Source organism: Larus michahellis, chromosome 9 (genome assembly GCF_964199755.1).
Source record: "Larus michahellis chromosome 9, bLarMic1.1, whole genome shotgun sequence".
NCBI lineage: Eukaryota > Metazoa > Chordata > Aves > Charadriiformes > Laridae > Larus > Larus michahellis.
This window is the reverse complement of record NC_133904.1, coordinates 31470559-31486428: the sequence shown is the minus strand read 5'-3', so window position 1 is coordinate 31486428 and position 15870 is coordinate 31470559. Positions and strand designations below refer to the sequence as shown.

Sequence of the window (15870 nt, the reverse complement as noted above, 5' to 3'; positions counted from 1 at the left end):
GCTAGCACACAGCATTTTTTCAGACAGCTCAGGCTCACTTCCCCAGATTTCCTTATGGTGCATAAGCTACATTGCTGCCAGTAGCTACTCAAGATAAGCAACACATTTAACAGGTAGAAGAGATACTGCAAGTAGCTGGAGGCAGAGGCAAGGCAGTTATGTACCTACAGATTCTCACTGACACAGAATTTTGACAGTCTCTTATACTAACAAAGAAATCATGCTTCCAATCTGATTTAAGAACATAAACCAAAAGTGCTTTACCTCCCCAGGAGGAAGTTGAAGATATCAGTTTTTGTAGTAAGTCCTCTAGCATTATTCTTTCAGCCATTGCATCACAAGATGAAAAGAAGTCAACCTTTTCCTAGCTGGTAAAGACATCAACTCCCTGATTTTAGAAGCAGCCCAAAGGCAAAAGTTTTGCAAAAGCCCCTATGATAAAACATTTGCAGATAAGGGATATAAAATTAATATTTATATGTATAAATATACATACAACTCAAGACAGCAGCATATCATCTCTCTCTCCTAGTTTGTAATATCAACACAAACCATGGAACTTCAACTCCTAGATCAAAGAACTATTTCCTACTGATTTACTTAGTTCTTCATTTAGAAGACTTAAGTGACTGAGCTTCTTCCTTTTAAACACAGTCTTTCCTGTCCATCAATAGTTAAAAAAATATCACTTTCTATTTACTTCTTCCAATTTTAGTTTACTCTAAGTATCCCACTACTTGCATAAGTACTGACAGATCACAACAATAAGGCATACAAAAATGATAGCATACACTAATGCAACTGCATCACACTAGTCTTTTATCTTAAAGGTCAGTCTCAGCCATGTTAACATTCAGAGTAATTGAAGTCTCACACATAAAAACAGCAGACAGATTTTCACCACAGTTCACTACATTTACTGGTATAAAAATCACTATTTCCTCATCCAAGTTCAGTTCAGGCTACCGCAGTAACAATGTCAACATTCAAAGAATTAAACGACTTGAAATGCTTGCGTTAACTTTTAGTGCAAAACTCACTTGAATATTTTTCAAACTTACGTATTAATAAACCTTTCAAGATCACTTGAGCTGGCCATAAATTGTAAATTAAGGTGCATTTACGTGGGTTGGTTGATCTTTTAAACTACATTTAAGTATTACTTTGCCATGTTCTTAATTGTTACACTCAAGACTCTCACTACCACCACAAAAATAAAGTCATAAGCAACTCACATTTTACCACATCTACAACGAAATAGCGATGAGCTGGGTAACTTCTAAACTTAACAGCAATTTCCACTCCACTGCACACTGCTCAGGCAAATCGTGGTGGGCTGCAGCACCTGCTTCTGCACACAGGCTGCAACTTCAGGTAATTTCTTTTTTTTATTCAGAAACTCTACCTACTTATTTTAGTACTTAATTTTGAAATGCGGGTGGCATTGCATAATCATTAACCAACAGTAGGTTTTATAGGGCACATTTAAAAAAAAAAAAAAAAAACCAAGAGAAAAGAAAAAAACCCAACAATCAAATACCACCACCGACAACTCACACAAATAAGCAGGTACAAAACTCCATGTCTACATGTCCTTAAAGCCCAAAAAGGGCTCACTAAGAATCTCTTAGTTTAAGTGTTCTGGCCAGTCTGTCAAATCTCTATAAAATAACTGTAGCAACAAAAATTGGTACTAAGTTTCTGCATAGGAACAACAGGTTCCTCCAGCAAGACCTCACATGTTACATGCAGTGTATCAGTTGCACTAGAATAGGTAAGCATTTGCATACAAAATAAAAAAGAAAATAAGTCATATTTGACAGTATAAAGACAGCATGTGGGACTGCACCAATTGTCAGCAGCGTAAATGGGGAAAATAAGTACGGGAATTCTACTTCATGTACTTGAATTGTCAGGCTAAGCATATACGCTGTTGCCATATACATTTTATTGTTTGGGTCATCTGCGGACTAGCATTGTATTTATTTTCGCCTTAAATAATTTCACTTTCAAATCTAATAATCTCGGTAATGGATACTTTAATGATCTTTCTTGAAGAACACTGTATTTAAAAAAAACAAACAAACAGGATTCAGATAGTTGAGTGCCAATTATGTTGTATGATAAGAAAGCTTATTTCAAAAGCCGCACCTCCTAAGCTTCCTTTGGTAAAACGCCAGTAGATTAGAAGTGCATTGGAATCATTTCAAAAATCCTTTGATACACCCATGTAGCTTTCTGTGCCTGTAAAAAGTGCCAGATATACTTTATCAGACAAGAAGCCATCTGTCCAAGTGGTCCCTATTGTACCGGTATTGGGGAGGATTGCTTGTCAGTATCAGCATGTTGTGTTTACTGCACCACAGCAAACAAATCCAGTGGTTTGGAAAAAAATCAGAAAGTGGTTTTTTCCAGGAAAACAGACTGAGACCACTTGCTAAACTAGTCATTTGAATAGTCATCGGACCACCTTCTGGGACTTAACAGCTCCTAGCGCAGTGCATGGATGGTTCAGATGCTCCCCGTACCGGTTGCGCGCCTGTTGCTTTTCTGCCACACGTGCCTGTCAGGACCACATTCAGCCCTCTGTCTCTGCTGCTTGTTTTTCAGAAGTGCAATTGTTTGACTTCCGAGCTTTGAGTTTTTAGGGAACTTGGCTTTTGCTTTTTTTGGTATAATATTACCGTGAAGTGCTTTTGAAAAAATCTGGAACAGTTAAACTGGAAAAACTATGTCAAAACAATTCTTGACAGAGTATGTGCAGACTTTATCTCAATGTTATGCTTAGCAAGCAGTGGATTTGGGCTTTTGCTTTCAGCATAGCAGCAGAACAAAGCCAGTTTTGCTAGACAGTAATACTTGATGCACGTCAAATTGCTGTTCATCTTCCTTCCTTGTTCCGGCCTCTCCTGAGTGCAAGTGGCTGATCTTTTCATTCAGACACATTGTGGAGCTGCTCAGACTGAGTGAAAGCTATTATAAAGCTACTGAGTTTGGTCAATTAAGAGCAGTGAGAACAGGGCTCCTCCTTTTATACCTCACTTCCTAAAGAGAGACGTCTTTTTTATTATGACAAGGTTCATCTTTACTCTTACTGAAGTGTGGTCTTAGTTTGTTTTTACCCTTTTATAGACATGCTGCCCTTTTAACTACAATTATATGCTTTAAACCTGGGATTCATCTTTTGTTGAAACCTAGAGTTTTCTTTCAAGATGAGCAATGACAAGTTCACTTGACAGTGAGAGAGTTCTTTTGAAATCTTCATGAAAAACGAAGCAGAAACTGCTTTGAGAAACTGATGAGAAAATTCTTCAGTACTTTTGCACAATTTTTCTTTTTCATTCCTGCTTACTTGCTTCCTATTTCACAGTGCACGCAAGCACAGCCTAATACGCCTGTATAAGTGACAGGCTCAATTATACTTTTCCTGTTGTACGCAGGGATAGTTTTGGGAAGATTCTTAACTAAGCATGCTGTTGGTTTCGACAACACCTCTTGCTCTTGTGGGTACAGTAAACACTGAAATAAATGTCAGTCCATTTGAATTTTCCTCTGCTACCATTTGAGGAGAGGATAAAACCAGTAGAATACATCTGTTGGGACAGAACTGATAAACTTAAAAATAAAGCAGAAGACCCATAGCAAGTTGCAGAAATTGACATAAAGACTATACTGTGAAGAGTTTCACTGGATACTGGGCAGCTCCTTGAAAATGGAGTATTTTACTTTTGATAGACTTTAAGGAAGTGAGGACATGTATTCGTTTTGTTTGGGTCGTGTTTTAAATAGTAAGAAAACCCTCACAAAATCCAACCAACCAAAACACAGCCCGCAAAGGAACTGGCAGTAGAAGGGATGCAGTGACCCAAAGAAGCAGGAATTACTTGTGAACTTATTCATTTTGTCTGTACCCAGCAGTCTTGGAATATATGGTCACAGGGATCACGTCAACAACTTCTTAGAATAATGTTGCCTGTCTTCTAAGGCACCGACTTCCTAGCAAAGAACAAGTATTTGATCAGAGCAGTACTTGATCCCTTCATAAGAAAAAGTTGATTGTAAAGTTACTTTTTTCTCCCCTAATAATAAATAGAATTATACTAAAACTTGGAAAAATGAGCAATGCTGCTGCCATAGCAAGGAACTTTGGCTCTTCCTTGAAGAGAAACTCTAGATCGCGTAACTTCAGCAGGCATGGACTCTCAGCAGCCAAAGCATATCGGGTTAAACCGAACTTATAGCTGATGTGATACACACAAGGGCTTTCTGTTCCTTTTCCTCTTCTTTCCTGTTTATAACAGCTTCCTGAGAAGACTATTTGTCCTTCAGGGAAGTAGGAAATGAAGCTGCATGTGAATAGAGAGGAATTATATTACACATAATAATGAAGAAGCCAACAGTATCATTTGACTTTAGTACAGGTGAGATTCCCTGTTAACAAGTAACAGGAATTCAGTATGATTACAGATGTTTATAAATGGGTTGTGGATAATCTGTTATCTTCTGCTGAAGGGAAAAATGTAAGCAAAAAAAAGATGAGTTTATTATAATATTGAAGTGTTGAAGTGTGGTATGTGCTTAGGTTACCCATGAATACCCACATGAATTTTATAAAGGTCTTCCCATAAATTCACAAAACAATTGGGTTTAAATATAAAAATGTTAACTGATGGGATTACTGCTTATCTTGTAAGTCATTCAGGAATTAGTTTGAATCACAGAATACTGTAAACTAACTTTAATGGATTTAGGAAGCCTGTCTTATCCAGCCCAACTTTGTCTGAAGTTCAAACGTGAATGTATATTTGTAAAATTTGAAAATGGAAATTGTATATCTCATTTACAGATGGAAATTTTATTAATGCTTACTGCTGTACACTTTACTTTTCTGGTTTGGGAATGCTTCCACCGAGCTGTAAATAAACTGGAGAATGAAAATGAAACAGCACTGCTTGAAAATGGTAGAATAGTAGAGAATGGAAGACTGTAAAGGTTGGAGAGACTGCAGCAGAGCTCAGCCAAGAAATTATGTGCTAAATCAAAAGGAGTTTCCTCACCTCACTTTTTTCCATTGACGAGAATAAAGCAGTTGAGATCTGTTTGCCATAGAGGAGTGGAAAAGAACTGAAGCAATTCTAGTAAAGAAGATTGCCTGGGAGCAACAGTTCTTGCTGTCCCATTATATAATAAGACCAAAAAAATACCCAAGAAAGAAAGAAGAATCTGGTTTTATGGGAATTAAGGCTGGCAGCAGTACCAGAAACAAAGCACCAAAGTCAGGATAAAAAGCGGTTATTACGTGCTTCAGTGCTGAGGCTTTGGTTGCAACTTAAGTCTCAAGTCTGGTTATAAACTATCTTCTACTAATCTGTCATATTCATTAGTTCACTCAATCTGTGATTGGTTAAGGTTTTTATAAGCAACGACTTGCAATGACTACGAAAACCCTTCTTATTGTATGTAATTTTACTTCAGTGTATACAAAATTAGACAGAAATGTTACCATATGGCTTGCTTCAGTCTGAGTCTGTCCCTCATTGTATCTCAGCTAATTTCAGTTTTTGTGCTAACTTTTGAACTTGGCCAGATGACACGGGTTTACCCTTTGCATTTCAGATTTTGTATTTAAACCTTTTCTTTTTAATGCACCCTCTAAATGTGGCTGGCACAAAAATTAAAATATATATGGCTTCAGTGTATATGCTTACCCTGATATTCTGTCGTCTTTCTTCTTCTTCATGCACATACTTACCCGTTATAATGCAACTAGAACACTGCATGTAACCATCTCAACTATTAATAACTGTCAAGTTCTCATCTACTTATGCACTCACACAATTACAAATGCAAACATTCAGCACAGTTCCATTACAAAGCCACAGTATTTTAGAAGTTACTTCAATTTTATAGGTATAAAAATAATTCACAGCAGGAGACTACGAAGAATGAAAATGTAACAGGAAAGCAGGATACTGTATACTGAACAAGAACTAACTATTTGTATCTGTTGTTAGGAATCTAGAATCTAATGAATCTCATGTTGGCTTAGTATTTGTTCCTCACAAAGCTACACTCATTTAAAAAAAAAAAAACAAACACAAACAACAACAAAGAACAAAAAACAAACAAACCACAGGCACCTTTAAAGGTCATACTCTTAACAACCACCATTATTATTCTTTCTTACTATGGCAAGAGCTAGACTGCAAAACTAACATTTTTCCTGACCAAAGTACTTATTTAGTCTTGCTCAACCATCCCTGAGAGACCAACATAAATTTAAACAGAGTCACTTGTAAACACATAACTAACTAGAAGTGACAGAAATGTATCATCAAAAAACATTTAAGGTCTGTGGCTATTTCCTCTCATCCTCATGCCTAAACAGGAATTATGATGCATTTTTGTTAACGTCATCCCATACAGGACAGAGTTATTAGCATTTGACTAGCTAATCCCTGAACTAAGAAACATGAGAGAGTGGGCCTGTGTACCTTCAAGCCAACTTGCATCCACCAGTACCTTTACTGCAATTCCCTTAGCCTACATAACCCGAAGTTACATTTGCTGCTTTACTGGCTGTTCCATCTACAGTCCCATTGCTCCAAGTGCTGGGGTTATACAGTACTATTACCTGGCTGCCTCAAGCTTAACTTTATTTAGAAATTTATTCTGAACTACCAGGTAGCACTGCTCTGAATGTTCTACATTCCTCAACTAAGTTCTCCTGTATGTATTCTCACGTAAAAGGGGAAACTATGTTAATTTGGGTTCGTTATAAAGAGAAAACTTCATATTTCCACTACAATTAGGAGAGTGGTAAGAGTATTTGTTAAAAATATATATATACACACACAAAAATCATGAAGGAATAGAAGGCAGGATTCTTTCCAATTACGTTTCTTTAATCAGCTAGCGACTTTTACACTTATATCCTTCACTTTCAAAACAAGTTTAAACACACTTAACTGTTCTGAAGTATAAATTGAAAATATTTTTTAGTGATAAAGACATTTTCCATCTTCGATGCCCTCCATATCTGATAACACTAGGCAAAGACTTAAAGCAGCAAACATGTATCACACTTTCAGCATATGTAACACTTTCTCCAATACCATCTTGTCTCCAATTATTTACTCTGACAATCACCGAAAGGACCAAGAAGGGAACTTCACAATTAAGCCACCTGACATACGCATCACCTTGAATTTCCTCTTCTCCCACTCTCCCCCAAAACAATCTGAAAATAATACAAAACTAGAATTTCCTGTTTACACAGAAAGAGCCCATATCTATTAGAAACTCTTAAGAACATTTTTGGTTTATGTAACAGAGGTGTGGTGGTATTGCAGTATGCACTACACCTTGTGACCAACTACTAACACACCCAGGTGGATCAAATACCTTCAGTAGCTGTATCAGACCATACAACATTTTCCATGTGTGGGCTTGTTCCGGAATTGAACTTCCAAGTTCTCAATTTCTATAAATCAGCTGAGTTTATGGGTTTTATCATGATCTAGGTTACAATATCATTTAAATGCCATAGCAGATCGTTTTCAGGTCTGCCCATGTGAATACAGTGTGCTGCTTTCACACCATGTCCAACTCAACAGTCAAGATGGCTGAAAAGCAGACACAATCATAATTTAATAGTACTAATGGATGAACTTTGGACAAAACAATAGAAAATGAGGAATTCTACTGTGCCATAACACCAATCTTATTAGTTCTAGCAAATAATCAAAGAAGTAAAAACAATAAAGGAGAGGTTTTGACTGGTTCCGTTTCAGGATCTTGTTTGTCCCGCTGTCACACAAAAACTTAAGTCAGTAGAGCACTAAGGAGGGTATGGAGACTGCTTAAGCCCACACTGATGCCTCAAAAAAGCTGATTCTTTAAGTGTCACCCCTTTCTTGTATACAATTAATTGTTAACAAGTAGAATATATTCGCATTCCAGACTGCATGAATGATGTACCTTAGAAAGTGGAATCCTTCACTGAGCAAGAACAAAGAGCTATAAAAGCTTTGGGACGACATTAGTACTAACAACTTTTGTCAAGGAAGATTCAGCTTATCTACCTATTAGGAAGTTACTCTTGAAAGCAGGAAACCTAGAGGCCCTCACTCCACCAATACTGCCCAGATAAGCTATTTGATTCACAAGACCTTAAGTAAAAGATCAGTTTGATATAAAAAAAAACATGCAAGTTTAAGACAACTTAGCTTTGTCTACCTGCAACTTTATAAATTGCTACAAAAATACTAGTCTTTTAACTGTTAATCTTCTCTCAAAAGTATCTGCTCTGTTACCATAGCCCTTTATAACAAAAAACTTATTTCCTCCAAAATTAAGTTACTGAATGATTAAAAAAAAAAAATATTACTGTATCTAAAGAATGGCCATGATATAAAAGTTGTAAGGAACTGTATGAAAACATTCATTTTAGTAATTTCCTAATTTCTTGTGGTTTTAAGGTTGAACAAGTAAACTGATGGATAACCAAATGAAATTAGTTGCTTCAGCAGCAACTGCCATCTCTTGTTCTACTTTACCTCTAAATCTGCACAGGGGTGAAAAAAATTTGAGGAAGGTTATTAGCCATTATAGCTTACCTCTAAAGAACTGCAACTGTTGCAGAAAAGATGAAGTAATCTTGTCACCCAAGACAAAGTTTTTAAGCCCATCTTTTCCTTCTACCAGATCATCAGCAATCACAGCATCATCAGAATGCTTTACAGGCCATTCATAATACAAAACAAAAGTTCACCCTCAACAACTTGGATATTCATCAACCCAGTGCTTATCTCAGAAAAAAATCTCAGAAAACATCACTTCCATTTGATATGCATGCTGTCAGTTCTCACTGTAAGCGTCTTCCACATTGCCTAGGTGGAATCTGCTTTGTTTGCAAAGCTTCCTGTATGGTACAGAATAGCTCTGCAGTTTTGCCTTACAAGTAGTAGTTCAGGAAGTTTAATTACCACAAGCGGATAGGCTTATCACTGTATCTATCACCTCATTTTAACAGCGTCAATATCAATTCACATTAAAAGCTAAAGCATTTACTTAAACATCAGCACCAAGCATACCCTACTCTACCGTATTAGAAGTAGTGCTGAATCAGCATGCTTTTCAGCAAAAGAACCAAATATTCCCAAGACGTTAATCTTACTCTTCAGTAATGGCTGCACCCTAACTAACATCACTTGCTGGAATGTCTTGACTTTGATCTAATAAGACCAAGAGTCTTCTAAAACACAAGCACTTCGCTTTTTCCTCAAGCATACAGTTGAAGCAAGAATCCTCTGCAGGCGTGCACTGATTTTATTCAGCGACACTATGATCTCAAACGTAATACATTTTATTCATTCACCAAAAGTCTCTGCTCAACCTGACTCAGAGTTCATGCATGCAGCACAGAAACATCTAAACAAGTCACATGTAAAAAGCACATTATGTCTCCACAGGAGAATGACATCAAACAACCTTAGGAGTCAAAGGTGATGGTGTGCTGTAGGTCCTGTAGCACAGGGCCTGTCTGACAGCGACTGACACACACAAATTAAAGCCCTGGTTAACTCCTGCACTGATACGGGTGGAGTAACGCAGCTGGAAAACCTATCCTCCCAAATACATGCAGTTTACTTTTGTTTTAAAGCTAATTGATAAAAGATTTCATTCCACTGCTCAACGCTAGTTTATGGCACATTAGTCAGAATGTTGAGTTCATAGGTTTTGATTCATCTCAAAGCTCGCGGGGTTTGAAAGACTTCAGTATTAAGCATAAACAATTTTTACTTTTAAAACAAAGTATGAGTTGCTCCCTGTTGGATGAATCACCAAATCCACTTGCTCTCCAATTAAATAAGCTCTCTCTTACCCCTAACAATTTGTTTTTCATGTTACACAAGATCTTCCTCCTAATCTGCTTTTAAAAACAGTATCACGCTCAGAAGACAGCTACAAACTAAATTTCTGAAGGGGGCTAAGTGGAGTATCTGTCACTGAACAACTACCACACAAACCTGAAGTGAACTTGAGGGTAATGGAGAATGCTTTTAGCGTGGTACTAGCCACTATATGCACAGAAATGTGTTAATTATGCTAATACTAAACCAACACAATTTATTATTAACTTCAATTAAAAACCACACAATAATTATTAGCCATATTAACTTCTAGTTAGCCAGTGTTCTAATACTCAGGAAGCACCACAAATCCTGCTATAACACCTCTTTTCAAGTACTGATTCATAGAATCACAGATGTTAGAAAGGATCTCCTTCCTTTCTCAGTTTAGTCCTAACTCTTGCTCAAAAAGCAGGCTCAACACCAAATTAAAACCAGCCTGCTAAAGGCTTTGTCCAGTTTTGCAAATCTTGAAAGTGTCCAAGAACGGAGATTCCAGTGTCTCTGGCCAACCAATCGTTAATCATTTTTTCCCCTTATACTCAGACTCCTCTCCAGTGACCTCTCTTGCTCCTTTTTATGACCTCTGTCTCACATTCTTCTCCCATGAACTTCTGTAAAAAGCCTGGCTTCAACTTCCCAGCTAGAAAGGCAAATAACTCGATAAGACTTTGGGTTCGGCTAAGCTACAATAGCTACATCAAATCAGACGTGACACTTTTCAAACACTTACTGATTTCCTAGGTACCCAACAGAATTATATACATCCCATGTGACAGTGAAATGCTAAAGAGAGTAAACAATATCTAAATTAAGGATTAACAAATATAGGAATCCCAGCAATCTCCCTGACAACCTCGATTTAGTCTGTTTCCCCATGTATAACAAGCATACTTTTAAATAAGCAAAACAAGCCCATTGCCAAACCCAGTTAAGAATGTAACTACTCACTGCCATCTCATGCCAGCCTACTCTCAGGGCTGGCATGAGATCAGATGATTGTTTGCCAAAACAATTTAATTTTTTCTGCCCATTTCATTGCAAACAAAAATAATGACAAAAACACCAGGCACCTATTTCCACCTCCAGTCCTTTTGTCAGCAAAAAAAATAAAGAAAAAAAAATTAAATCAGAGCTCTTTCAGCAACTGCGATGCATCAAGGTGCTCACAAGACAGACATTAAATTTTAGAAAAATATTCCAGTTTACACACTACTAGTATAAAAACTGGAACCAAATTCTCATTGTGCAGTCCTGCCAGGTGCAACAAATTATACAAAATTCAAATGACTCTCAAAATGACCTAAAGCAGAAAAAAATGGAATTAGTAGTTCTAATATAGACCATCTGCAATTATTTGTGTGCGTACATATGCAACAATTATCTTACAGAAAAATACTTTACACCACCATTTTCTTTTCTAGCACAGATCCTCTCTTGATAGCTTCGTCTTACTTCCTGTCAATCAGGAACAAATGCAATTGATTCAGACCTTGGTGTGGGGGGGAAACAAACGACCACCAAAACACAAAAAACCAACCAAACAAAAAAACCCACCAAACCACTATGCATCTGCAGGCCAAGCACCATTGCTCAACTTTTACTTTCAGACAGAGAGTGTGGGGAAACAAAAAAAACTTCCACCTTCTTCTTCTTCTAGAGTCTCCCTTCCCCCAAAATAATGACTTCAGCTTTCCCAGCTCCCTGTCACCTACAGCCGTTTTTATTCTATCGTAAAAAAATCATTCCTCTAGACTTCTTCCCAATGACTTGCCTAATTTCAGCTGCTATGCTAGGAACTAAAAATAAATCCTCTGTTACATGGAGTTGCACACCCTCTCCCACCAAGCCCTTGTTCAGCACTCCGCTTGATGTGTGAAATAAGTTCTGGATGAGACACACTCCTCTCAGCACACCGAGTTCCTGGAATTATACGCAACAAGCTGACAGAGTGCAGGTTGATTCATCCCTATAACTCTACTGAAACTTGATAAGTTATGAAGCTGAACCAAAAAATCTCCACACCAAACTCTGAGCAGCTTTGTATACAAACTCGGTGACAACTTAACACTTGCACAAGTAGCATGGCTTCTCCTACAAAAGTCCCAAATATACCTTCATCTTATTTGTATAGTGAAGAGAATAGGGATGAGGTACAAGAAAGGTTGCTCTCTGACTACCTGATGATATTGCTAACCTCAGCAGAATCAACTCCTCATTCAAAATTAAAGCCAACAAAATTTAGTAAGATTATTCTCCTATATAACGGATATATCCTTTCCCTGATTGCAGCCTTGTTCTTCCCTCACAAACCCATGGCAGTAATTGGTAAGTCTGGCAGTCCACTCACACTGCCTCAGTTTAAAACACACCTGAATCCCATCCCTTTTCTTCCTCAGAGGTCATGTCAGTTTTACACACTGTGTACATCATGTCCAGAATAAGAAAAAAAAAAAAAAAATCTACTTTCCCACTCAAGCTGTTCACTCAATGATATCATCAGAGGCTAGTCACTTTATCACAGGGCAAAACTATCTTTCAGAAGGCATCCCATCCATGCTGTTGCTGAACTGTAATCGTCCCCTCAAGAAAAGAAAGCATATGACCGCAAATATTAACATAGCATACTTTTTCCACTAAATGTAACAATAAAAGCCTACTCTAGTGATTCTATAATAACTTAAAAGAACATGCAATGGAAATAGTTATCCTGTTCAATCCAATTTCAAGCTCATTTCACTTTGATTTTTTAAATTATGCATTTCTTTCAGAACAGTGTTCTCCTCTGCTAAAGCAATATTCAAATTTGCATCCACAGCTGTCAACAGAAGAACTTTCCTGTGTGATTTTTAAAGGACTTCCCCGTGGGCATCTTCAAGCACCCTTCCTAGCTACTTTAGCTAGGAAATAGTAAAGTTAGTATAAACATAAACAAACACCTTGTTTATATGAAGAAGTATCTTTATCCTGTGCAAGGAAGTATGAGTTTGTTTCCAATAACACTATAAAACAAAGTAACACATCATATTTGGTTGCCTTTTGCTAAGATATACACGGTCACTTTCAATAAAAACACACTTCAAGTTATTCAGTATTCTAGCATTCTGTCTTCCTTTTAGATAACTGTTACTTTCAGTAACTTTTTAATGCTTCATACATTTTGAGTTTAATATCTTACCCACATGCATTCTAACTTAGTTTTCAGTGACAAAAAACCCCACAGTTCTCAGGCTGATCAGCCCAAGGCTCTGCTGCACTATACTCAATGAGAGGAACACGAGGTGAGAGCACTTAAATATTGACTTAGTTTTACCACTACCTGTGAAAAACTTCGCATAGATTAAATAAAGTTTGTAACTAGTATTCCATTCAATAAGAAAAGTCAGGTAAGTTTCAAGCGTCCGCTATACTGCTGCTCTTCAAAATCCATCAGGGAACTGAGCTAAAACGAGTTGATTCAAAGTTAAAATAGGTGTAAGTAACAGAAGTAAACAATTAAAAGTAAACACTCACATTAACTGGTCTTGCTGCTACTGCCTTTATAAAACGAGGTAAAAATAAAGCAGTGCTGTTGGCTTTGAAATATGACTATGTTTCAACTTATCAGGTTTGTAAGTAGAAATTCCTTCTTTTAAGTCAAAAAGCACAGGCATAGTGAACAAACTTCTACAGCTCCAAAGAGGGTTTTTGTGTCAGATCTTTCCAAGAAGACCGGAAAATTTCCAAATTTTTTTCATTATTTTCACATTAATTCAGAAGTTCTCTTGGGAGGCACGTCGTTGGCATCATAACCACCAATATACCGGATGCTTCAATACCGACAGTAAAAAAAAAAAAAAAAAACACAACACCACCACCCCCCAGCCGGCCCCAGGGTGTTTCCCTCCGAAGGCGAGGGCAGCGGCCGGCGGGTCCCGCTCACCCAGCGGCGTTGCTGCCGGGGGAACCCCCGGCTCCTGTCAGCCGCCGCCCCCGGCGCGCTCCCACAGCGCGGCCCGCCGCACGCCCCCCGCCAGCTGCCGCCTCCCGCTCCCGCGCGGCGCCCAGAAGCCCTCACAGAAGCTCACAGGATTGTTGGGGTTTTGGTTTTTCGTTTTTTTTTTTTTTAAAAAAGGGCCTTTAACTCCTGAAAGGCCGGCACCCCCCAGGCCCGGCCGCACGCCCCTCCGCCCCAGCTCCTCTACTAGGGAAGCAACAAGAAGGCACCCGAGCCGCTGCCTCCTCCTCCTCCCCCGCCTTCCTCCTCCTCTCCAGGCCGCCCCCAGCCCCCCTCCCAGCATCACGGCTCGCTCACCAGCTTGGGCTTGTTCCGGCTCTCCTCTTCTGCGGCGCGCCCACTCCGCTTCGGGTTCATCCTGCCAGAGCCCAGGGGCTCCTCGCCGCCGCCAGCGCCCGGAGCCGCCTGACCCTCCATCCTCCCACCGGCTCCGCGCCCCAGCACAACCCCCCGCCCCTCTCTCTCTCTCACCGGGGCTGTACCCTCAAGGCCCCATACGGCCCACACGCAACACCGGGCGTCTCCCCGTCCCCTCCCCGGAGCAGTTCCTGGTCCTGCTGCCCCGCCGCCTCCTCCCAATCCACCGCCTCGGAGACGCCGGACGCCCGCGGGCATGCGCGGCGCCCGGCCGGCGTTACCGCGCATGTGCCAGCGCCGCGCGCATGCGCTGTGGAGGCCGGCAGCCGCCCATAGGGCGGGAGCGGGCGAGGGCTGGCGGTGCCCGGCCAGGAAATGGCGGAACTGAGGGGTTTCGAATAGAAACGCCCACTGGAAAAGGTGAAGTCTGAACCAGAACTGACCGGCCCCGGCTTTAGCGGCGCGGAGCCGGCGTGTGGGTGGATTTATTCTGAGGGCTGCCAGCCAAGTCGTGCCTCAGGTTGCTGTGAGGAGGGAAGGCCGAGAGTGGTGCGCGGCCGTCTCCTTTCGGGCGGAGTTGGCCGGCCCGTGGGTGGGCAGCGAGTTGAGGCGGCCGGAGCCGGCTGTGGTAGTACTTTGGGGCTCTCGAGAAAGCGGGACGGCTGGCAACGGCTGTGGCAGGAGGTGTTTTGGAGAAAAGCCCTGTCTCCATCTGAGCGGCCTCCCCCAAGCAGCCGCTGGGCCCCGTGTGTGGAGTGCCCAGAGGGCGGGTTTCCTCATGAGGTTGTTCTCACCCAAGTATGTTTCACTCTGTTTCGTTCTGGAAGCACACGATACGCAAGGGATTACTGCGATGTTTTAAGTAAAGAACTCCAGTCCCCAATATCTGAGTCATGTACACGTGCTCATGGTTCACAACAGTGAAAGAAATTGCTTGAACTGTTTCTGTGGGTTAGAGATTCCCTTTGGGTGAGCCTCAGTCTGTAAAGTGAAGGTCTCAGCATGGATATATCAGTGTGGATAGTGGAAGCGAGCATCGCATGCCTGATTATTAGAGGGCTCACGTTGGCAGATGTCTTCATATTAATATAATTGTTATTTTAGAAAGAGGAAAGCACACGTTTTGTGTTCCTATAGTGGAATCTGTGCTTGTTAAGTAATACTGAAAAAACAATCATGAATAACAATCATCATCAGTTGTTTTGGTGGGACAAGGACAATCCGCAAATCTTTAGAGTCCAAATTAACATACAAAAGTATTACTTGATTGCCCACTAGAAAAGTGCCCAGCTCAGCACTTCTTCCACAGTGGGCTTGTTCTTTTTCAAAAGACAGGTGAGACCAGTACAGTGAATTTTCCCCATCTCTGTCTCATACACACATAGTTTAAGCATGCCTGAGATTCATGTATCTGTCTGCATTTCTTGTCGCGCTCTACTTACCTGAGTACTGGATGAAATAGGTGGGTTTTTTTAAAAAATCTGATCATGAAAACCTGTTGATAAAATATGACAACACCAGCTTTCAAATAAAATGACAGCTCCAAAAATTGCAGGGGTCTTAACATTGGAGTAGAATCTTTGCAGCAGAAGTTAGTAGGTT

At 39.9% G+C, this 15870-nt stretch overlaps 2 protein-coding genes across 10 annotated transcripts in view; one reads left to right on the top strand and one right to left on the bottom strand.

Moving 5' to 3' along the window:
- The window catches only part of DIAPH2 (diaphanous related formin 2), a 225110-nt gene extending 210586 nt beyond the window's left edge, over positions 1-14524 (bottom strand). For 3 of the 5 annotated variants that reach the window (XM_074601953.1, XM_074601951.1, XM_074601954.1), the window contains exon 1: positions 14209-14514. In XM_074601953.1, coding sequence (XP_074458054.1) covers positions 14209-14328 — 120 coding nt within the window. In that variant the 5' untranslated portion in view covers positions 14329-14514. Of the gene's footprint in view, positions 1-14208 lie in introns of all 5 variants that reach the window. The other 2 variants (XM_074601955.1, XM_074601956.1) reach the window with 1 other exon arrangement.
- Positions 14525-14615: 91 nt separating this feature from the next.
- Positions 14616-15870, top strand: part of LOC141748935 (guanine nucleotide exchange factor DBS-like) — a 243678-nt gene continuing 242423 nt past the window's right edge. For all 5 annotated transcript variants that reach the window (XM_074601727.1, XM_074601713.1, XM_074601746.1 and 2 more), the window contains exon 1: positions 14616-14688. The gene's annotated coding sequence lies outside the window, so the exon portion shown is untranslated. The remainder of the gene's footprint in view (positions 14689-15870) is intronic.